At 40.0% G+C, this 23,791-nt stretch overlaps 1 protein-coding gene across 2 annotated transcripts in view; it reads left to right on the top strand.

Annotated features, from left to right (window-relative positions):
- The window catches only part of LOC122806570, a 674,088-nt gene that overhangs the window by 213,101 nt on the left and 437,196 nt on the right, over positions 1–23,791 (top strand). For both annotated transcript variants that reach the window (XM_044077107.1, XM_044077106.1), the window contains exon 3: positions 18,751–18,831. In XM_044077107.1, coding sequence (XP_043933042.1) covers positions 18,751–18,831 — 81 coding nt within the window. The remainder of the gene's footprint in view (positions 1–18,750; positions 18,832–23,791) is intronic.

Raw genomic sequence — 23,791 nt, 5'->3', positions numbered from 1 at the left:
TCGGGCCTCCACTGAAAAAGGACCTGTGTCCAGTCGGACTTTCCTGGTAAACAAATGTTAAATAAATAAATAATAAATACATATCAGTGTCATATGTATTTGGGGTACATACTGATAGATACAATAATTATGTGAGAGGGGGATAGGGACAGACAGATATGTATACGTAGCTGTCTGTATGTCCAAACATATTTTCACTTAGCTGGTCTTTCTGATGGAGAGGCAACAGACTTGCACCCATGTTAGCTAAGTGTGGGATTATGCCCAGTGGGGTTGCCAGTACAAACAAGCTGACTCCAGGCCAGAGGTCTCTGTACTCCAGTCCAGGATTTTGTGTGCTGCAGACATTGGCTGCTGCACCTGTTTTCGCAGTAAAGCACTTCCCTGAAATTTTCCACGGCTGTGTACTGCTCTTAATATGTGACTGGGGTACATAATGTAATGCCACACACAGGGTGACTGTTTGCATAATTTTTTTACTGTACATGTTTTTGCAGAATGCCTGGCAATTCGCCCTGTATGTCTGGTCTGTTCCTCATACATTTGTGGTTTTCCAAGAAACTATTTATGAATAATGCAGTCACTGACTTTTACTAAGGACTGACACATTTAAGTGATGGCCTTTAAATCCTGCAGCTATTCTGCTTTGCCACCACCTGCTGTTATACCAGTCACCTTCTAGGTTAATCAGAGCATGTGTAAAGTCTGTCTGTAGTTTTGGTCCTTTGTCCCCACATTGTTTCTAACTTTGTCCAGCTTTCTTGCAGTAACAGATTGAGGTGTATGACAATCTATGGGAATACCACTATACAACTACTCCAGATGCATAAAATGTGGATGTTGCCAGATTCAAACCATCAACACCATTACCCATGGTACCATCCCTAGCCCAGGGAGCCATACCATCTGCCAGACAGAGAGGTGTCATTCCTCACACAATTAACAGTATACAGACATACATTGTCACCCCTGCATTATGTGAGACATACAACATGTGGCTAGATTGTATGTCACAGCCCTGGAATTGGCTGGTCTGCTGATATATCACTGCTGACATACTGTTACAGCAGCTGTATGGGAACACTGATGTATTGGAGGTGGAGGATGAACAGCCCATGCTCTGCTGGCATAGACAGTTGTGCGACTATCATGTGACCCCACTGTTTGCTATCTCCCTTGCATAATGTAGTAGATTTTCCAGCCATGTGGCCTATCAAATATTATGGTGCACATACTATTGGGCAGAGTACCTGCTGTCTCAAGTGGCTGTTAGATCTCTCCTAGTAATGCAGTAGCCCACTAAATTCCCTTGCATACATGTGGCAGGTCCATACATATGCTACCATATTCTAGTACACCTTCCAAGTGGTGTATAGGTGAGTGACTTACCTTGAAAATGCAGCTGTTGACAGACCTGTAGTCTGGGGCTGACACTGTCAGATGCATGCAGTACACAGCCAATTTGTGGTTAGGTACAGGTTGTGTGGGATGGTTGGCATCCTTTTTACTATATGTATGCTAGCCGGAGTAAGGTGTCAGACCCTAGGGTCCTAGGTTGTCAGTGTATGTGTTATGCATTGTCTCTTGGCCAAGACCAGAGCATACTGGGCATGCCTGCATCTACTTACAGGGACATCCTCAGGGGGTTTCTCTTCTGAGTCCCCCTGTGGCTGTGGCTGTGGCTGTGGGGACCTAGGCACTGATGGGGGGCTGTGAATCCCTTCACTTTGCTGATCCTGCTGCAGATGTTTCTGTAGGATCATATTATGTAGCATGGCACATACTGTGAACATTTGTGCACATTTGGCTGGAGAGTACTGCAGGGCTCCACCAGATATATCAAGGCACTAGAACTGTGAATTCAGCAGCCCAAACACATGCTCTATGATGTTCCTAGTTTGTGCATGTGCCTCATTATGACATTCATTGGTGTGTGTGTGTTTGTGTGTGTGTGTGTGTGTGTGTGTGTGTGTGTGTGTGTGTGTGTGTGTGTGTGTGTGTGTGTGTGTGTGTGTGTGTGTGTGTGTGTGTGTGTGTGTGTGTGTGTGTGTGTGTGTGTGTGTGTGTGTGTGTGCATTTCTGATGGGTGTCATCGTCCATGGTTCAAGTGAGTACCTAGCACCCCCCAGTAAATGGCAGTGTGGGATGTATGTCCCCCTGTGCAAATATCTGGTACAGCTGTGATGTATGGGAGTCATGATAACTGCCAGGGCTGCCAGCACACACACTCATAATAATGCCCTGGGTATTGCACATGATCTGGTAGTTGATGGAGTGATACCCTTTGTGGTTGACGTAGATTCTACCCTCCTCACCAGGTGGTGATTTGATGTGTACATGAGTGCAATCTATGGCACCCAGTACCTCAAGGTAGTATAATACATGGTAGAGGTGTTGCATATTGCTGGCCCTCATGTCAGGTGTGAGGGGAAAATAAATGTGCTCACTGGCATGTGGTAGCATGGCATCCAGGAACTGGTGGAGTACCCTGGATGCAGGTGCCTGTGAGACCCCCATCATATCCACAGTTCCAAAGAGAAAAGCAGTGACACCACCACAGATGACTGGCAAACCTGTTAAAATCCAACAAAAAAGATTAACAAAAATATTTTACTGAAAACTTGAGACATAAAACATGGCAAGACGAAAATAAAATCCCTTTCAAATGATAAGCGCTTTCAGAAATACCTTCTTCAGATCGTAAAGGGAAACAGGAACAATATGCTTTTAAAAGATATACACAACCAATCGGCTTCAGCTTGTTCTAACAAAGAACCAATCATAAAACAACCAATCAACAAGCTTGAAGAGAAGTACTTATTTGCATAAACTAATAATCAATCAGAGTATCACAAGCCACCTTGAGCTCCAATCAGAAAACTTGCCAGTCAGAACACTTAAAAGAAAACACACCTTCACGTCAACCAATAGGTGTTCTCCTATACTTTAGAATGGGTCTCAGAGGAACTACAGTGTTTAAACCGGGAGGCTTGTCTGCTTTCAAATTTATGATCCATTTGCTTTCATTCCTTTCAGTATTGTTGGTGATATCTCCTAGTTTCATCCCTTTAGGTGTAATGTCAATAGCCTTAAACTTAAAAAAAGTCCTGGAAACTGAGCAACATGACAAGCAAAGGATTCTTAAGGTCCATATTATGAATATCTCTCAGATGCCTAAATATTCTATTTTTAAATATTTGATCTGTTTTGCCTACATAATAGGTAGTACAGCACTGGTAAGTAGTGAGGTACAACAAATGCTGCATATTACAGTCAGCTTTAAATGAAAAGGTATATTCCAGTCCACTGATGGGATGTTTAAAAGTATTAAGTACATCTATAGTTCTACAAGCAGAGCATCTGCCACATCGAAGGGTGCCTTGTGTGCTTCAACTGGAGTTACGATGAAAGCCACCCTTCTGGCAGAGTAGGCGCTTCAAGTTCTTTTTGTTTTTAAAGACAAACTTCAGATGTTCACCAACAATTTCACAAAGTTCACTATCCTATGTTAAGACCAGCCAATTTTTTTTTATCTCTTCACAAATCTGATGATTATTATTGTTGTAAGTCAAAATAAACTTGACGCAGTCATTATGTTGATATTGTCTGTCTCTCACATAAGAGTTTTCTTGTTGTAGCTGCTTGTTAACATATGGTAAGCCTTTAGTCAATCTGAGATTTCATAGGTCCTCTTGGCTCACATCAATATCAAGGTTCGAATAGCCTCTCTCCTTTAAGTTTTGTTGTAAAAATGTCTCTCCTTGTCAAAATCTGATTCCTTGGTACAAAGTCATGAGATCCTGGTCATCTCATTCTTCATAATGTTCCTGGAGATGTTTCTTGGGTGTTGACTACTTTTGTGTAAATAATGATTTTTCCATGTGTCCTTCCTGAAGATAGAGGCGTCAATCTGTTTGTGTTCATCCAAGAACCCTTTCACATCCAAAAAATAAATCTCACAGCAGGAGCTCTGGATAGTAAATTTTAAGAAGGTAGTGGTTTCATTCAAATAGGTAACACATTTCTTCAGCTCATTCTCATCCCCTTTCCATAAAAGAAAGACGTCATCCACAAAATGTCCATAAAAGGCCACATTGTTGGATCAAGGAATGATGGTATTAAAAATATGTGTTCTCTCCCAAACAGTTAAAAAAAGATTTGAGTAACTGTTGGCACAGAATGTGCTCATGCCCACACCCCAGCATTGCCAATAATTACTATCTTCATAGAAAAACATATTGGTTTCCAGGTTCATCTCAAGTAGTGTACAAATGAGATCTAAATTCAGATTATGTGGAACTATAGAACCTAAGTCTTTGATGGACCCAATTCCATAATCATTAGGAATGGAAGTAAAAAGACTACAAATGTCCATAGTCACCAGCAAAATGTTGGACAGGTCTTCTGCAGTATCCATAAACATATTCAGCTGTGTCAAAAACATACCAGTGTCACTAAGAATGGTGGGAATAACCCCTAGTACCATCTTTAGCTCTTTCTCCACAAAAATAGAAAGTGGCTCCATCACCCATCCATGTCCTGAAAGAATGGGTCTGACTGGTGGGTCTGTGATACTTTTGTGAATCTTGGGAAGGCCACTTATGGAGGGAATGGATGGATAAGGTGTATAAAAAAACTCATAAAGGTCCTGGCTTATGCGTCTTTGCATCAGCATTTCATGTAGATCTTGCTTTACTTTGGTTATTTTTCAGTCCAGAAAAACCTTAGTGATGTTTTCATACATTTTCTCCTCAGAGAGCATCATATTCATTGAATCTTTGTACCATTTTGAATCAAGAACAACTATGGCACCACCTTTATCTGAGGGTTTGATCCCAATCTCTGTGTTACTCTAAAGTTCAGCCAGTGCCTTTCTCTCTCCACTGGTTATATTGTAGAAACGAGCTGTTCCTAAACCACTTTGTATGATTTGTTCCACTTCTTTCTCACATAACTTGATAAAGAGATCCACTGTAGGATGGTTGACAGGAACAAAGGTACTAGATTTCTTTAAAATGGTTTGTGGTCGATTATTCTGATGACCAAAAATATTCTTCAGTGATACATTTCTACCAAAATATTTTGCTTCCAGAACAAACTCACTCAAATCAGAACCCAAGGAAGGAATAAAGGTTAAACCTTTATTAAGTAGGTTCAGTTGGTCTTTACTTAATGCAAAATTAGACAAATTCACTAACAATTCAGTTCTGGTTACTGGATCAGTTTCTTTCTCTTCCTGTCCTGACTGTTGGACCTGGTATTCTGTTGCCAGGTTTGTTTAAAAAAAATGATAATTGTGAACAATGGGGGCATGTGACACTCACTGTTTGGGTCTAGTGCCTGTTGGGCAGACAAGTTGTCTCTCCTCATCAGCTGTGAGATCAGATGAAAACATGGAATGAACACCAGTGGTGGATGAAGAGGCTTTGGGTGCCATCACATCATTCGTCTTAGGCAAGGTGGTGCAATTCATATTGATGTGAGATCTATGAGTAGGAGATGACAAGACAGGTAGTCTAAATAACTGTTGACTCTTAAAATGGGCTGGTCTGCCTTCCCTGGGCCATTCAAAAATCCTTCCTTGCTTAAAATCAGAAACATCCCTAGAGAGTTTACGAATTTTCTGATCTTTTAATTTATTGTCATAGGAATTCAGGTTGAACTGTAAAGTCTCTAGTTTAGTAATACAGGACTCAGACAAGTCGATTTTTTCAAGTTCCAGTTGCTTAGTTCTGATGAGTTTAGCTGTTTCTTCCTCTTCAGGCTTAAAAAAATCAGTCAGTAGATGCATATATTTAAAGCTTGTTTCCAAATTCAAGGCTTGCCATTGGGCAAGAAGTTCAGGATATTTGTTGCCATAACTCGGCATACACTTAATTTTCATGCCCCTAGGAATAACTTTGTAGTGCATGCTAGCCTCAAAATGGAATCGCTGCCATTGTAGCCTTTTCAACCGATAAGCAGCAGATTCTACTTCATGTAATATTTTTTCAAAACTTTCATTCGGTGCAGCCACATTATTATGATTTTTTTAAGCCTGAAGAGGAAGAAACAGCTAAACTGATCAGAACTAAGCAACTGGAACTAGAAAAAATGGACTTGTTTGAGCCCTGTATTACTAAACTAGAGACTTTACAGTTCAACCTGAATTCCTATGACAATAAATTAAAAGATCAGAAAATTCATAAACTCTCTAGGGATATTTCTGATTTTAAGCAAGGAAGGATTTTTAAATGGCCCAGGGAAGACAGACCAGCCCATTTTAAGTCAAAATTTATCTAGATTACCTGTCTTGTCATCTCCTACCCATAGATCTCACATCAATATGAATGTCACCACCTTGCCTAAGATGAATGATGTGATGGCACCCGAAGCCTCTTCATTTACTACTGGTGTTCATTCCATGTTTTCATCTGATCTCACAGTTGAAGAGGGGAGACTGCCCAACAGGCACTAGACCCAAACAAGGAGTGTCACATGCCCCCATTGTTCCCAATTTACCGTTTTTTTAAACAAACCTGGCAATGGAATACCAGGTCCAACAGTCAGGTGAGGAAGAGAAAGAAACCTATCCAGTAACCAGAACTGACTTGGTAGTGAATTTGTCTAATTTTGCATTAAGTAAAGACCAACTGAACCTGCTTAATAAAGGTTTAACCTTTATTCCTTCCTTGGGTTCTGATTTGAGTGAGTTTGTTCTGGTAGCAAAATATTTTTGTAGAAATGTATCACTGAAGAATATTTTTGGTCATCAGAATAATCGATCATAAACCATTTTAAAGAAATCTATTACATTTGTTCCTGTCAACCATTCTACAGTGGATCTCTTTATCAAGTTATGTGAAAAAGTAGTGGAACAAATCAGACAAAGGGGTTTAGGAACAGCTCGTTTCTACAATATAACCAGTGGAGAGAGAAAGGCACTTTCTGAACTTCAGAGTAACACAGAGGATGTGATCAAGCCCTCAGATAAAGGTGGTGCTATAGTTATTCTTGATTCAAAATGGTACAACGATTCAATGAATATGATGGTCTCTGAAGAGAAAATGTATGAAAAGATCACTAAGGTTTTTTTGGACCGAAAACTAACCAGAGTAAAGCAAGAGCTACATGAAATGTTGATGCAAAGACTCATAAGCCAGGACCTTTATGAGTTTTTTGATACACCTTATCCATCCATTCCCTCCATAAGTGGCCTTCCTAAGATTCACAAAAGTATCATAGACCCACCACTTAGACCCATTCTTTCAGGACGTGGATGGGTGACGGAGCCACTTTCTGTTTTTGTGGAGAAAGAGCTAAAGACAGTACTAGTGGCTATTCCCACCATTCGTAGAAACACTGGTATGTTTTTGACACAGCTGAATATGTTTATGGATACTGCAGAAGACCTGGCCAACATTTTGCTGGTGATTATGGACATATGTAGTCTTTTTACTTCCATTCCTAATGATTATGGAATTGAGTCCATCAGAGCCTTAAGTTCTATAGTTCCACATAATCTGAATTTAGACCTCATTTGTACACTACTTGAGATTATCCTGGAAACCAATATGTTTTTATATGGAGATTATTATTGGCAAAGCTGGGGTGTGGCCATGGGCACACCCACTGCCAACAGTTACTCGAATCTTGTTTTAACGGTTTGGGAGAGAACACATATTTTTAATACCATCAATCCTTGGTCCAGCAATGTGGTCTTTTATGGATGTTTTGTAGATGATGTCTTTCTTTTATGGAAAGGGGATGAGAATGAGCTGAAGAAATTTGTCACATATTTGAATGAAACCGCTACCGTCTTAAAACTTGCTGTCCAGAGTTCCCACTCTGAGATTGACTTTTTGGATGTGAATGAGTTCTTTGATGAACACAATCAGATTGGCACCTCTATTTTCAGGAAGGACACATGGAAAAATCATTATATATAAAAATGTAGTCTAGACCCCAGACACATCTCCAGGAACATTATGAAGTATGAGATGACCAGGATCTCACGACTTTGCACCAAGGAATCAGATTTTGACAAGGAGAGACATTTTTTACAACAAAACTTAAAGGAGAGAGGCTATTCAAACCTTGATATTGATGTGAGCCAAGAGGAACTACGAAATTTCAGATTGACTAAAGGCTTACCATATGTTAACAAGCAGCTACAACAAGAAAACTCTTATGTGAGAGAGAGAGACAATATCAACATAATGACTGTGTCAAGTTTATTTTGACTTACACCAATGATAATCGTCAGATTTGTGAAGTGATAAAAAATTTTGGCCAGTCCTAACCCAGGACAGTAAACTTTGTGAAATTATTGGTGAGCATCCAAAGTTTGCCTTTAAAAACAAAAATAACTTGAAGCATCTACTCTGCCAGAAGGATGGTTTTCATCGTAACTCCAGCTGGAGCAAACAAGGCAGCCTTCAATGTGGCAGATGCTCTGCTTGTAGAACTATTGATGTACTTAATACTTTTAAACTTACCATCAGTGGACTGGAATACACCTTTTCGTGTAAAGCTAACTTTAATACGTAGCATTTGGTGTACCTTGCTTCTTGCCAATGCTGTACTGCCTATTATGTAGGCAAAACAGATCAAATATTTAAAAATAGAATACTTAGGCATCTGAAAGATATTTATAATAAGGACCTTAAGAATGCCCTAGCTTGTCATGTTGCTCAATTTCCAGGACATTTTTTTAAGTTTAAGGCTACTTAAGTTACACCTAAAGGGATGAAACTAGGAGATATCACCAACAATACTGAAAGGAATGAAGCCAAATGGATCATAAATTTGAGAGCAGACAAGCCTCCTGGTTTAAACACTGTTGTTCCTCTGAGACCCATTCTAAAGCATAGGAGAACAGCTATTGGTTGATGTGAAGGTGTGTTTTCTTTTAAGTGTTCTGTTTAGCAAGTTTTCTGATTGGAGATCAAGGATGATACCTGGCTGTGATTGACTTGTGATACTCTGATGATTAGTTTATGCATATAACTACTTCTCTTCACGCTTGTTGATTGGTGGTTTTCCAATTGGTTCTTTGGCAGAACAAGCTGAAGCTGATTGGTTGTGTATATCTTTTAAAAGCATGTTGTTCCTGTTTCCCTTTATGATCTGAAGAAGGTATTTTCGAAAGTGCTTGTCGTTTGAGAGGGATTTTATTTTTGTCTTGCCACATTTTATGTCTCAAGTTTTCATTAAAAGATATGTGTTCATCTTTTTTGTTCGATTTTAACAGGTTTGCCAGTCATCTGTGGTGGTGTCACTGCTTTTCTCTTTGGACTTTGTTCTTTGTAACAGTGCACTTTCAGCAGTTACAGGTTTATTTTGTTCTTATGATCATATCCACAGTTGGTCTTTGGAAAGCACCCATAGCTAGTACCCTAAAAGCTACACATACCTTTGTTTCTACTGGGATGGGTTCCCCTCTGTTGACTTTGGGTCTAAATTGAGGCAGCAAAGCTCAGTGAGTTCTTGTAGTATGTCTCTGTCCACCCTGTAGTGCTCTACAATCTCCAGCTCATGTAGATCATGGAAGGTTACCCTGGACCTGAACACTCTTCTTCTTCTCAGTCTAGGCCTACTGTCAACAGCAGCAGCAATGACCTCAGCATCTAGCACATACAGATGTAGCAGACTTGCAGCAGCCCCCTAGCATTATGTTGGTTAAAAATCCCAAGTCTGTACTCCACTGGTGCAGAGTATGGGTGAGAAATCAGATTGTAGGTTGTATGTAACCTTTATAGTACTCTGCTGTAGGTGCAGCCTATGTGATTGGCTATCTATGATGCATTCTACCTGCCAAGTACATCATTAAGGACATTTAGTGGCCTAATGGCCCTAGTTTTAGTGGAACTGGGGTCATCAGTAATTAATTTATCATTGCCTTTCTCAGCCAGTTTTTTTTTAACAGCCTTCCTCAGTCTGTATTGCAGCATGCCACACAAACGGGTACCCCAAAGGTAAAAAATGCTCAGCAGTTAGTGCACACACCCCCATGCAAGGTCATGCTCAGCACTGTGGCGTACCATGCAAACATGCACAAAAACAATAAAACACACACCCTGGAGGTAATTAAGGCTTAACAGACACTGAACACCCCCCTGCTCAGCACAGTGGCACACCGAGCAAATAGGCACTGCTGAGCTCAAGGAGTTTACAAGTCCGCAGACACACCACTCATTTGATGTTAGCTACTTGTTCTGTGGACACCAACATGGTTCTATGCCTACACCGATGGGATCTGCAGACATGGATACCCATTTGTGCTATTCAGTAACCCCAGCTCATTTGCATAGGGATCTGTATGCACACCCTGCAAACTACATGGTTTCAGGCCCTGCCTTCTTAGCAACATGCACCATTCCACCATTGTAGGCACTCTGCATAGGGTCCTATAAAACATTATTGTCACATACTAATACATTTTATTTTTACACTTTTTAATTTTTTTCCTAACAGCATGTTTGTGCACTAAGGCATGCTGTGCATGCATATCTAGATTATTAATAAAATATATATTATTTTAAATTAATTTCCATATGGATTTGGACACATGGTGGATATTCTTGCACATATCTGTGTCTGCTATCCTATTTCTGCCAATCTAAGTACACTTTTATAGCCCCTGTTGTCTGTTTTAAATCCTGTACATGGAAGTTTTCCGTGTACACTACCAACACCAATACAGGGTCTGCAGGACTGCCTGTCTGCTTGCTGGATCATTCTACCTCCCTCATTTGCATGAGATTCACCTGCTTAGGAGGGAATTTGTGTGCCATGGATACTTCCATGCTGGTGAGCTCGTACATGCCTCTCAGCTCTGTTTACTGGATTGCACATCTGCTTTCTTTCAAATAAGCACCGTGCCACGATTCCTACATGGAAAAAATGTCCATGTAGGCTTTATTAAATTCTCCCCATAGTTTTTATGACTTGGGCCCTTAATTTGTTTAGTGAGAAAGTATTGTTTTCATTCCAGCTGTGACAAGTATTTGGACTGGCACATACTGAAAGTGGCATTATATTCAATGATTAGCCTAATGATGGCTGAGTACAGTGAAATGATTACATGCCTGGACCTGGATACCATACCTTTAGATACAAGCTGTTCAATGAAAAAGGACTTACAATAGTAGATACATGGTGATCAAAGGACAGTTCGTTGTCCACATAAGTTCCAGAACCCTAACAACTGGATCAATTTTCAGGGGTATATTGGCAATGTGATAGATATAAGGGGAATCATACTTGGTAAAGGATACAATTATACATTTCCTGGTATTTACTTTTAGTCCTTGGTTTTGACTCCAGCTATTAGTTTGAGGAAGGTCCTTTTGGAGTATCTTGGCATCTTCTGGGGAATTTATCATGGCACAAAGTTTACTGTCACTTGCACACATGGTCAGCTATAAACGTTTCACACTTAATTTCACTTCTAAGAAATAAATGCCAAAGAAGAGTGGCCCATGGACTAAATCCTTGGGTATACAACTAGTGACAGGTCTTTTGGAGCAGTAAAGCCACCCACCATAATTTCATGGGTTCAGGTTGTGAGGCAGTTTGCTATCCAAAGAGTTACCTGGCCTCATAGAAGTAGGTTCTTGGCCTTGGATAACCCCTTGAGGACTTGTTCTTGGGAGATTTGAGAAGGTTGCAGATGAGGGTATGTGATCTGGGAATATATTTGGGAGGGTAGTGAAGTTTAAACAAAATTTCTCTAACAGTAGATTGTCTATGTCCACTGGGTTCCAAGTATGTGTTATCATTCACTATTAGCTCTGTACAGTGCTGGGCATTTTTTATGGGTTACTAATGTAGTTAAAGAAGGCCTTGCGGTTATCCTTCAGCTGGGGGGCTATTTTTATCTCATTTCTGACTTTGGGTGCCATGACAAAATAAGCTCTAGGTGATAGTCACTGTAGATGTGGCAGCCTGACCCCATCTACAAATTGAGAAAAAGGATGTTGATGCCAATCTGGCTTTCATTAAGTTTAGCAAGAGCATTATTAGCATCTTGAAAGTTAAATGTATTGTTGCATGCAAAGAGTTTTTTTTCTTTTATTATGAAGCCTGTTTATATTAAGACTCCACCATAGGATTTTATTTTTTAATTTGGTATTGAATTTAGCTATGGGGAGGGCATAACTTGCATGTGCATACAATTTAGTAGTAAAGTGTTATGTATAAGCAATGGGGTCAACAAGATGGAAGAGGTTTCTGAATTTATCCAGGTCATCACTCCATTTTAGTGGATTAACCATAGCATAATCTCTGAATACTGAGACAATGGAAAAATCTTCCAGCTTCAGTTTTACAGGGAGTGTGACTGATTTGTGATCTATTTTTACCAGGTAGAAAGTTACACTTGGTGGTGAGTAAAGTTACTCCATATTAGTAAAGATCAAGTTCAGGATTTCATCACTCCTTGTTGGAGTGTGGAATTACTAGGTCCTACAGTTTGTAACAATGAATTCCAATATTTCTGGGTGTACATGTTTGAGGATGTTTAAGTCTATCAATTAAGGAAGGGGAAGTTGAAATCTCCTAGAAGAGTGGTGTTTGACTTAATACATATGGATTCCATACTAGTTAGATAGGAGCTATGGGCAGAGGGGGACGTAGAGGGATTCCTATAGTTATCTATGATATAATACGGGGTTTCGTTGGTAGTAAATTGGATAAGGAGGACTTTCAGGTCATTATCTTTTCTAATGAATCTGTAGATGATTCTTTTTAAGAATATGGAGAGACTGCTACCTTTAGTGCCTTCATCTAATGCACTAGGCTTTAACCTGTGGTAGGTATTGAAACCCTGCATAGAGAGTGCTTTCATTGGTCTTAAACCAGGTCTCCATGATGATGCATGTAGCAATGTGTTCCATAAAAATGACTACTTATAAGGAATAAAGTTTTTTGTTACATTTGCTACCATTAAGCAACAATATTTTTATGTTATCTGGATTCTGTTTTGTTATGTTGGAAGCTTCAGAAGACTTGTATTGGCTAAAAAGACACAGGGGAGGGGTGGATAAGGATATAGCCAAAATGCAAAAGCTCTGTGGAGATAGCAGCTTACCATCCTTGGAACAACAGTTAGGACTGTCTACAACCTGCTTTAAGGTTGATATATATTGTACACCTTTGAATTATACCAGAAGCTATGCCCACTGCTGAAGTTACATTAATATTTTGTTTGTATTGCTGCATCATTCTAAGTGATGATAAAAAGCTGCTTGAGGCTAGGTTCATACCTGCCTAAGACAAATATTCCTTGAGCTCCATTATGTTTCTCTTTATGTAGTCCAAAGAGGTACAGAGGATAACACTGGCATGCTGCTATGGCAATTAAATGAACAACTACCACCTCAGAACACAACACCTGCAACACATAGACCACACAGTCAGAGTGTCAAGCAGTCACAGCCCTTAAGGCCAAACACAATGCCAGACACACTAGTCATTGGTGACTCCATAGTCAGACACACTGACGTCCCGCTCACCAGACTGAGTAAGGAGAAGGTCACAGTAAGCTGCCTGTCGGGTGCTAGAATCTGCCACATAACGCATGCACTCAGGTCTCTCAATAGCAGGTACAAGTATGACTCAATCATTGTCCACGCTGGTGTTAACGACCTGAGACGTACCTCCTTGGACTACATGAAAAGAGACATAGAGGAGCTCTCTGATTATGTAGCCCAAGCCGGTATGACCCTGACCTTGAGCAGTATCCTACCTTCACCAAGAATGATGCCACAATACAGAGATAAGATGATCAGCTTTAACAATTGGCTTAAACTCTGGTGTCATTCAAAGGGGATCCAATGTCTGTCTGCCTGGGATGACATGCTGAACAAGCCACGCTGCTTCGCAAGGGATGGCTTGCACCTGTCACCCCTGGGATTCCGGATTTTGGTAAAGGCTCTTGCCACCCCCATAGTGCCTTTTTTAGGCAAGGCTCAAATTCTAAACCTACCACCCTAGAACACAACAAAGAAAAAAAACTAAGGGTAATGCTGCTCAATGCCAGAAGTCTCAACCTCAACATGCACGCACTCGAGGCCCTTCTCAGTATGGAGAACATCGATGTCTGTGCTGTGACAGAAACCTGGTTCAAGGCTCCTGAGAGCACCCCAGCACTATCAGGTTTCACCTCATATCATGCATTCCGGCCCCAAAATCCGGACAATACCAAGAAAGGAGGAGGGGTATCCATATTCATCAAGGACACCCACACCTCAAGATTGGTGGCAACGCACGATGCATCGGAAACCATCCAGGTGCAATTAACCATAGGCAAGACTGCTCTGCAATTTGTAGCATGTTACAGGCCACCCTCGCAAACTCAGGAACATAATATGGCCTTCCTGAAAACACTGGAGGAGATAAATGTATCTCCGAACACCATCATACTAGGTGACTTCATCTACCCTAATATAGACTGGGAACACTACTCAAGCCCAAACACTCTAGCCCAAAAGTTCCTGGAATTCATAAACTCAAATGCCATGGAACAACTAGTCACCATCCCCACAAGAGGAGAAAACATACTTGATCTCATCATCACGAACATGGGTGCACAATGTTCAACATCGGAAGTATACCCCTCACTGGTGAGATCAGATCACAAACTAATCTCGCTGGAGGTCCTCATTCCGCCCCCACCCGAAATGAAAAAGACCACAGTAAAGAACTTCTCGAAAGCCGACTTCACACTTCTAAAGACTAGTGTGGTCTCCTTTAAGGCCCCTGAGCCGGCGGTAAACATTACTCAAACCGCTGAATCACTTACAAATGCCTTCTACCAGCACCTGCAGGGCTGCATGGATCAGGCAATCCCAAGCAAAACAAAGACTCTTTGTACCAAAGGCAAGCGTCCAGTCTGGTGGACCTCAGCCATAAACAAACTCTACAACAAAAGGAGAAAGCTACTACAAGATAGAGCAAAATCCTTAAAAAGTAAGACACCGCTGATCACTATAAGTAAAAGGCTAAGAGCTCTCATAAAATCATCCAAAGCTAATTTTGAGAAACAAATAGCTAAGGACTCTAAAGACAATCATAAGGCATTCTTTAGCTATGTCAGAAACCTAGGAGGAAACTCCCAGATATGCTCAGAATTAGTTCAAAATGATGTGAAGATTACCGATCCTACAGACATTGCCAACATACTGGCTGACAGGTTCAGTGCAAACTTCTACCCCCCTCCCCCCCAAAGGAGAGATACCTATACCAAATGATTGTAGCCCCCCAAACATCTCTAACGCCCAGGTGAGAACTGCTCTCTCCAAGGCAAAGAACAGAGCATCCATGGGACCTGATGGTGTCCCCGGCTGTGTGCTCCATGAACTCAACGAGGAATTAAACCCACAGTTAGGACAGCTGTTTAATCTTAGTGTCACCTCCGGATACGTACCCAGGGAGTGGCGCACAGCGACTGTGGTCCCACTCTACAAAGGCGGTGCCTCCACCGACCCTGGAAATTACCGTCCCATTAGCTTGACAAGCCTTATCTGCAAAGCCATGGAGAGGATCATAATGGATCTCATAAATAAAGACATAGGGAATTTGCAGACTTTGGATCCAAACCAGTTTGGCTTTGTCAAAGGCAGATCATGCCTTTTAAACTTGGTTGACTTTTTCGAAACAGTCACCAAGGCCATTGACGAGGGAAAGGCAGTCCATACAGCCTACCTAGACCTGGCGAAGGCATTAGATACAATACCCCACTCGGGTATCATTGAAAAACTCATCAACTTAAATGTAAACCCATACATTACAAGATGGGTTGCAAACTGGCTGTGTAACAGAACCCACAGGGTCAGAGTTGCTGGCGCCATGTCAGACTCAAAGCCGGTCACAAGTGGTGTCCCACAGGGCTCAATCCTGGGCCCACTCTTGTTTGGCATCTACTTTTCTGAAGTACAAGCAAACACAGGAGGGTTATGGCTGACAAAGTTTGCAGATGACTGCAAACTGGGCGCCGTAGTCGAAAACACATCCGACACAGATATCCTTCAGAAGGGTCTCACAGAAACGGATAACTGGTGCCAGAGCCATGGCCTAAAGTTAAATGCCAATAAATGCATAGTCATACCCTTCGGGAAAAACAAGGTTACCCCTAGCTACCATATAGTTGGCAATCCACTGATCGCAGAAGAAGCTATCAAGGACCTGGGAACCCAGGTTGACAGTAGTCTTTCATTCGACACTCATATTGCTAAAGTAGTTAGGAAGACCTTCTACATTGCCCACCTTATCATGAAGGGATTCACATCTAGATCAAGGGAGGTCATAGTCTCCCTATACTCATCACTCATCAGACCAATGATTGAGTACAATGCCTCATTCGGAATGTATCTGACCCGACACTTGCAGCAGCTGGAGAGGCCACAAAAGTTCCTCACCAAAAGGATAAAGGGTCTCAAAAATCTGTTTTATGCTGCCCGACTGAAAGAACTCCAGTTATATTCAGTTGCTTACCGCTTGCTCAGAGGTGACCTGTGCCTGACATACAAGGCCATGTCAAACCCAGATTTGATGAACATGCTTCATCTCAAAAAATCTAGATCCCTCAGAGCCACAAGGGCAGGAGACTTAAACCTCGACACGGTTATTAATAGGACGTGCTGGAGGGATAGATTCATCACCCAAAGACTCCCTATGCTGTGGAACAAAATCCCGGTTTATGTGAGGCAGAGCACCTCGCTGGCCTTGTTCAACAGGAACCTTGACCAATGGATGGGAGATCGCAGATACACCCCAGGGGTTACCTCAGTGTCACTGCTAGACAGAGGCACAGCAAAATAATGGGCATAGTTTCTCCAAACTAAAGGGGTGGCGTAAGCCACAAAACTATGGGCTAGGCTTGTAAATGCCCTCGGGCAGATAGCCTAGTATGAACCTATGAACCTATGAACCTATGAAACACCACAGAGGTAATTCATAAAGACTACGGAGAGGTTTACACCTCATGGCAACATTTTGGAATTCAGAAACAGTCCTAACATGGTGCTCTAGCATAAAGATGAGCAGCACTTCTCCAGGTTGTCTCCAAGTCCATGTTACATGCAAATGAGGCAGTCTTGTGGGGAGGCATATGCTAATTAGCTTCACGCTGTCTTTCTTTCCTCCTGGAACTGCCTCGAGAAAGCATCAATGTGCCAAGTGATTCAAAGTCTTATTTGGCCATGTAGATTTGCATGGCTGCTTCTGCCACATTGCAGTAGTGAACAAAACTGTAGAAAAGTTAAATACTGTGGATTTTAGTGATTCAGTAGGGTCAGGAGGTGTGTGAATGAGTGCATCTGAGGGGCTGTGTGAGTGTTTGTGTATTTGTGTGTGTGTGTGTGTGTGTGTGTGTGTGTGTGTGTGTGTGTGTGTGTGTGTGTGTGTGTGTGTGTGTGTGTGTGTGTTGTGTGTGTGTATGTGTGCATGTGCATATATACATGTGCATGAGTATGGTAAATGGATTAATGGATGAGTGTGTAGGTTTGATCGGGTGGGTAGGGGGCTATGTGGGGCATTTGAGGTATATGTGTGTGTTAGTGTTGGTTGGGGTGGCTGTGATACCTCCACATGACCCTAGACTAATGAACATAGTCTACAACACTGGGTGGGGGGATCACTTGCCACATGTGATAACTTTACTATGAGAATGAGGAGACCGCAAGCCAGCATGGATTATTTCATAACACTTATGCCTTAAATTCACTTAAACCAGTAGAGGGACTGGAGCTGTGGGGACCACTAGACACTGGGGATAATACTTTTGTGCCCTAATGTTACCAGGGCATACTACTGTAGTGCCTCAAAGGCACTTAAACTATTATGAGGATCAGAAGGTAGGAGGAACCACTAGACACCAAGTATATGCCATGCAACATGGGAATGCAAACTTCCCTGATGACCTAGGGCTGGGAAAGGGATACTAGGAAGTGCAGACTACTTAGTGATGGGTATGATTGTGTGTGTTTGAATGTGTACTTATATGTGTGGGAGAGTGACTCAGGGGGGAGGGTTACCATTGACTACTTGAAGCAGCCTTAACAGCCACAAGAGGTTCTGATCTGCACTTCCTAGTAGTTACCTGCAATTCATAGACATGCAAATTATATGATAATGAGGTATTTCCTAATTGCAGCTTACATGTCTATGAATCACAAAATACTGAATTATGTTAACAGGCCTGTTTTACTGAGGCCCTCTACACAAAGTAGTTGGAATTTAATGACTCCTTGGACTTGTCTTGAAGTCATAGCTGGTCAGGCTTAATCGTTAATTAAGCAAGACCCCCATGCATCTATTGTAATCTATTAAAATTCTTTTCTCACTGCTCATGTGGAGAGTACATAAGAAAAATATACCAGATACTAAAGAAAACAGTCTAAAACAACATTACAGTTTAAATTAAATATATGAGCACATATACACAAATGTTGGTTGTAGTACGCATTTTCATCACTTATTGCTACATCATATTATTGAATATGCAGTACAGGAAAGAGAAGACTATATTATCTGCACTTTTTTAAAAGCTATGCCTTTGAACAGAACAGGTTGAAAATATAAGGCATAAATATTAAATGTATTTATTTTTACATCATTCAATAGCAAATTAAATGTATTACCATGTTGTATATGAAAAATAGCCTTTAAATTTAATTACTGTTAAAATTCTCTTGAAAAAACTAATACATTTTCCAGATAATCACTTTTTTGAAAATCATTTTCAGTGACATTTTCTTTCTTTTTTAGCCCAAACAACTGGCAGCCCCCTAAACACATTATCAACTTGTACAGACACTGAAAATGAGTCATATACAACATCACATACAGGTAAAAAGGCTTATCTCTATTGCACTCTTTTTTTTAAACTTGGAGAACTTAGAATACATCTGTCTTGTTCCTGCTTTTGTGCTGACTGGATTATACAGCAAGATAATGTTGTTTGTTGTTGAATAGTTGTTCGATTGAATCTGACTCTTTCTGGTCTCAAGATCTCAACTTCTTTAGCTAACAATTCAAAGTATCATGCAAGCATGTTTGGATAACTGCTTACTAATAAAACAAAAATCAAATGACTGTCAGTACAGAAATCAAACAATTTATTTACCCAAAGGTTTAGTGCTTTCATTCCAATAAAATTAATACAGCCTTCATCAGAATCTACCAGCAATCATTCCATACATATTTAAATACTTATGTAAGTATCACATCATTAAACAATGATCATATGACCAAAACATATATAAAACCATTCTACAAATTGCTCTATATATTTAAATTTAATGTTTTTAATATAATAATAAAAGTACATTATAATTGCATTTACCAAAAAAAAAAAAAACCTGAACAATACTTGTTCAAAAACAGAACTATACAGAATAATATATAATAATTTATAGGTTCATAGGTAGGTACTAGGCTATTGGCCCAAGGGCCTACACAAGCCTAGCCAACAAGGTTCCCTGGCTTACGCCACCCAAGAAAGTTATTTTCCTGTGCCACTGTCGAGCAGAGACACAGAAGTGATCCCCATGGTGTATTTCATATTTCCTATCCACTCATCAAGATTTTTCCTGAACAGTGCTAATGAAGAACTTTGCTTGACATAGATGGGTAGCCTGTACCAGAGTATGGGAAGTCTCTGAGACAGGAATCTATCCCTCCAGCATGTTCTGTTTATTGTGGTGACAAGGTTTAGGTCCCTAGAGCATGTAGCTCGGAGGGATTGGGATTTCTTTAGGTATAGCATGTCCAACAGCTCTGGGTTTGACATAGCTTTATATGTTAGGCAGAGATCCCCTCGGAGTAGGCAATATGCTATGGAGTAAAGCTGGAGTTTTTTGAGACGGTCAGTGCAAGGCATTTGTTTGAGGCCAGTAATCCTCTTTGTGAGGTACTTCTGTGGCCTTTCCAGCTGCTGCAGATGTCTTGTGAGGTACATTCCAAAAGGGGCATTGTACTCCATAATGGGTCTAATGAGTGTCGAGTAGAGGGGAACAATGACCTCTTTTTTCTGGATGAGAACCCTTTTATGATGAGCTGTGCCATGTAGAAGGACTTCCTGACTACTGTGGCGATGTGACTGTCAAAGGAGAGTCTACTGTCCACCTGTGTCCCAAGGTTTCTTATCACATATCCGGTGTTAAGTAGATTGCTGCCTATGTGGTAGTTCATGGGTACAGAGTTTTTACCAAAGGAGATGACACTGTACTTTTTGGCATTGAGCTTCAGGCCATGTATCTGACACCAGGCATCTGTCTCAGTGAGGCCCTTCTGTAGGATGTCCACATCATTTGGGGACTTGACTATGACTCCTAGTTTGCAGTCATCTGTGAGCTTCTTTAGCCAGAGGCCTTCTGTGTTAGCCTGTACTTCAGAGAAGTAGATACCAAACAGGAGAGGTTCCAGGACTGAACCCTGTGGTACTCCACTTGTCACAGGTTTGAGGTCAGATTTAGAGTCTGCAACTTTTACAGTGTGGGTTCTGTCAGTGAGCCAGTTGGCAACCCATCTTGCGATGTAGGGATTTATGCCTAGTTTAGTGAGTTTAGCTATAATTCCAGAATGGGGGATGGTGTTGAAAGCCTTGGCAAGGTCAAGACAGGCTGTGTGAACCACCTTACCCTCATCTAAGGCTTTGGTGACTGCCTCAAAGAAGATGATCAGGTTCAGGAGGCATGATCTACCTTTCACAAACCTGAACTGGGTGGGATCCAGAGTTTGGAGGTTACCAATGTCTTTGTTTATGAGTTCCATGATAATACGTTCCATGGCCTTGCAGACCAGGCTCGTCAGGCTAATAGGGCGATAGTTCCCGGGATCAGTGGTGGCTCCCCCTTTGTGGAGTGGGATAACTGTTGCTGTGCACCATTCAGTGGGCATAAAGCCTGATGCGTGGCTATTATTGAACATGGTGCTTAAGTGGGGAGCCAGTTCATTCCGAAGTTCATGTAAAACACAGCCTAGGATGTTGTCCGGTCCCATGGATGCTGTGTTTTTGGCTTTAGAGAATGCAGCTTTTACCTGCGAATTTGTGATAATAGGGACTCTGCATTCTTCCTGTATAGATATGGGCCCTTTAGGGGGGGGGGGGGTAAAGTTAGCACTGAACCTACCTGCTAGGATGTTGGCAATATCATGTGGTTCTGTAATTTCGAGCTGTTGTGCTGTAACTCAGAGCAGATCTGGGTGTTACCATCGAGATTCTTGACATAGCTATAGAATGAAACTGGACTGGCAAGGAACATTTTAATAAGTTAAAAACAGCTTAAAACAGCTTAAAGCAGCGTGTAAATAAATTTGCAATATATGCTCATGAAATGTAAAGTAAGTGCTTTCGTTTGTACTGAATGGCTAACTTCCTCTGACAAAATACATAATTTCCTTTCCATTTAAAAAGCCGTGGTGAAATTGAATATACATTTCCATTCGCCCATCTCCCTAAAGAATTAATAACATACCGTCTATTTCTCCTGCACTATATCAACCACTAACAAGCAATAAAAATTAACCCAACACACTAACAAATATAAAATATAAGTATATAAGTATATAAGTATATAAATATATACAAGTGTTGTAACCTAAAAAATACATACTTAAATGTACTATAATAGTATATAAACCTATACATCCATAAATATACATATACATATCAAAATCATGCGGAATACATTTAAAAATACATTTTATAAAATACATTTATAAAAAATATGCATTTTAACCTAACAGAGAAACTAAAGCATTAACGTTCCAAAGCCTTTAATTTCAGGACACTACCTAAAGATAGCATACCATTTAAGTCTGGCCAAGAATGCGCACCCAGGCAAATTTGCCATTTTAATTCCATTTTTTTCAAGAATTAATTGCCATGCACCTCACCTACTTCAACTTTTTAAGATATCTAAAACCAAAAATCTAAATGAATGTGTACTGTTTCGGGAAATATGTTTGGCAATTGCATTAGTATCGATACTTTCTCTAATGGCTCTAATATGTTCACCTATTCGTTCTTTTAGTTTGCACTCCATCTTCCCTACATAAAAACAGGTACAGTGGGTGCATAAAGCACAATACACTACTTTTGTTGTATCACAATTAAATTGACCCAATATATTAATATTATACTTATTAATAGAAATATAATTTGTTTCTAGGATAAATTTACAAAACTTGCATCTACCACATTTAAACATATAGCCCTTAGTTTTAGTTGCAGAGCTAGCTTGAAAACATTTTTTAAGATTATGGCCTTCTTATAAACAATAGATGGAAAATCATTAATTTTATTCCTCACTAGGGGATCATTCAATAACAAAGGCCAATTTTTAAACAAAATGTTTCTAATAATATGGCTATCAGAATTAAAGGTAGTAAAAAAACTGCATGCAAAATTATTTTTATTATTATTCTAACAGTTAGCCCTATGTTCATTTAAATTATTCAAAGCTTGATTAGATATATCTATATTTAATGTGTTATTTACTCCTATTATAGTTGTTCCATCAATAGATAATACAATAGTAGTACCAGTCAAAAGAGGTCTAGTGTCCATTCTCTCTTTTATAAATTACTTCCTTCATAATATCATTTGTAAAGGCCAATGGATATCCCCTATGCACAAACATGGTTTTCAATAACTCACATTCCTTTAGAAAGCTGTCCCATCTACTAACCATCCAGGCAGCTCTCACAAACTGCCCCTTTAAAACAGCCCTCTTTTGTGTCTATAGATGGCTACTATCATAATGTAACAAGCTGTTTCTATAAGTTTTTTTTACAAAAATTTCTGATATAAAGACATTAGTCTCATGGTCGTTTTTTATAAATACATCTAAGTAAGAAATGTGGTCAATATTCTTTTCAGCAGAGAACCTTATTAATTAAAGGTAGTAATAAAACTGGGATTTTACTGTGTATAATTTCTCTAGCTTTGATTTTGACGAGCGTATATGTGTCTATATATGGGGGAGGTATGGTTATATTTGACTACAATGATTATATACATAGAATGGAGAAAATGAATTAATAGTAATACCTATAGTATTAGTTCTATTAATGAAATGTATGGTGCATATAGACGTATAAGGGGTATATTACAGGACCTTTTTATTGAAGGGGCAATCGACATTGATGATTTAAATTTTATGTCGGTAAAGTATCCTAGGACACCAGCATTGTTTGGTGTTCCTAAAATACATAAAGACAGCAACAGACCACCTATGAGCCCTATAGTTGATGCCCAAGGGTCTAATCCCATAGCTAAGTTCCTGAATGGAAAATTAAAAGCACATGTGTTGGCAGAAGCCCACCTGTGTAAAGATTCATGGGATTTCCTTACTAGGATGAATGAAGTAAGATTTGGGACACAGGATATGTTCATAACTATAGACGTTAAAGATCTATATTCAGTTATACCCCACGCAGTGGGCAGTAAATGGGTTAGTGACTACTTGAATAGCAAAGGATTATCTTAGGACAATATCAATTTATATGATCAATTACTTGATATTGTCCTTAGAAACAATTTTATTATGTTTAATGAAAAATTGTATTTGCAAAAGGAAGGTGTCGCCATGAGGTCCTCTTGTGGTGGGCTTTATGCTAATATCATCATGTGTGTGTGGGAAGAACGGTTTACCTTTAATTCTCCATTTTTTTAGTATTGTGTAATTTATTTGCTTTTTTTAGATGATATTTTTATTTTTGTGGCATGGGGATGAAGAAAAAATTAATGAATTTCTGAATTATATAAATCAAACAACTAATTTTTAAGGTTCTCTGCTGAAAT

The sequence above is a fragment of the Protopterus annectens genome, chromosome 7.part0 (genome assembly GCF_019279795.1).
Source record: "Protopterus annectens isolate FY-2018-M chromosome 7.part0, PAN1.0, whole genome shotgun sequence".
Lineage (NCBI taxonomy): Eukaryota > Metazoa > Chordata > Ceratodontiformes > Protopteridae > Protopterus > Protopterus annectens.
Note: the sequence above shows the minus strand (reverse complement) of the source record. Positions and strands in the feature narration are given on the sequence as shown.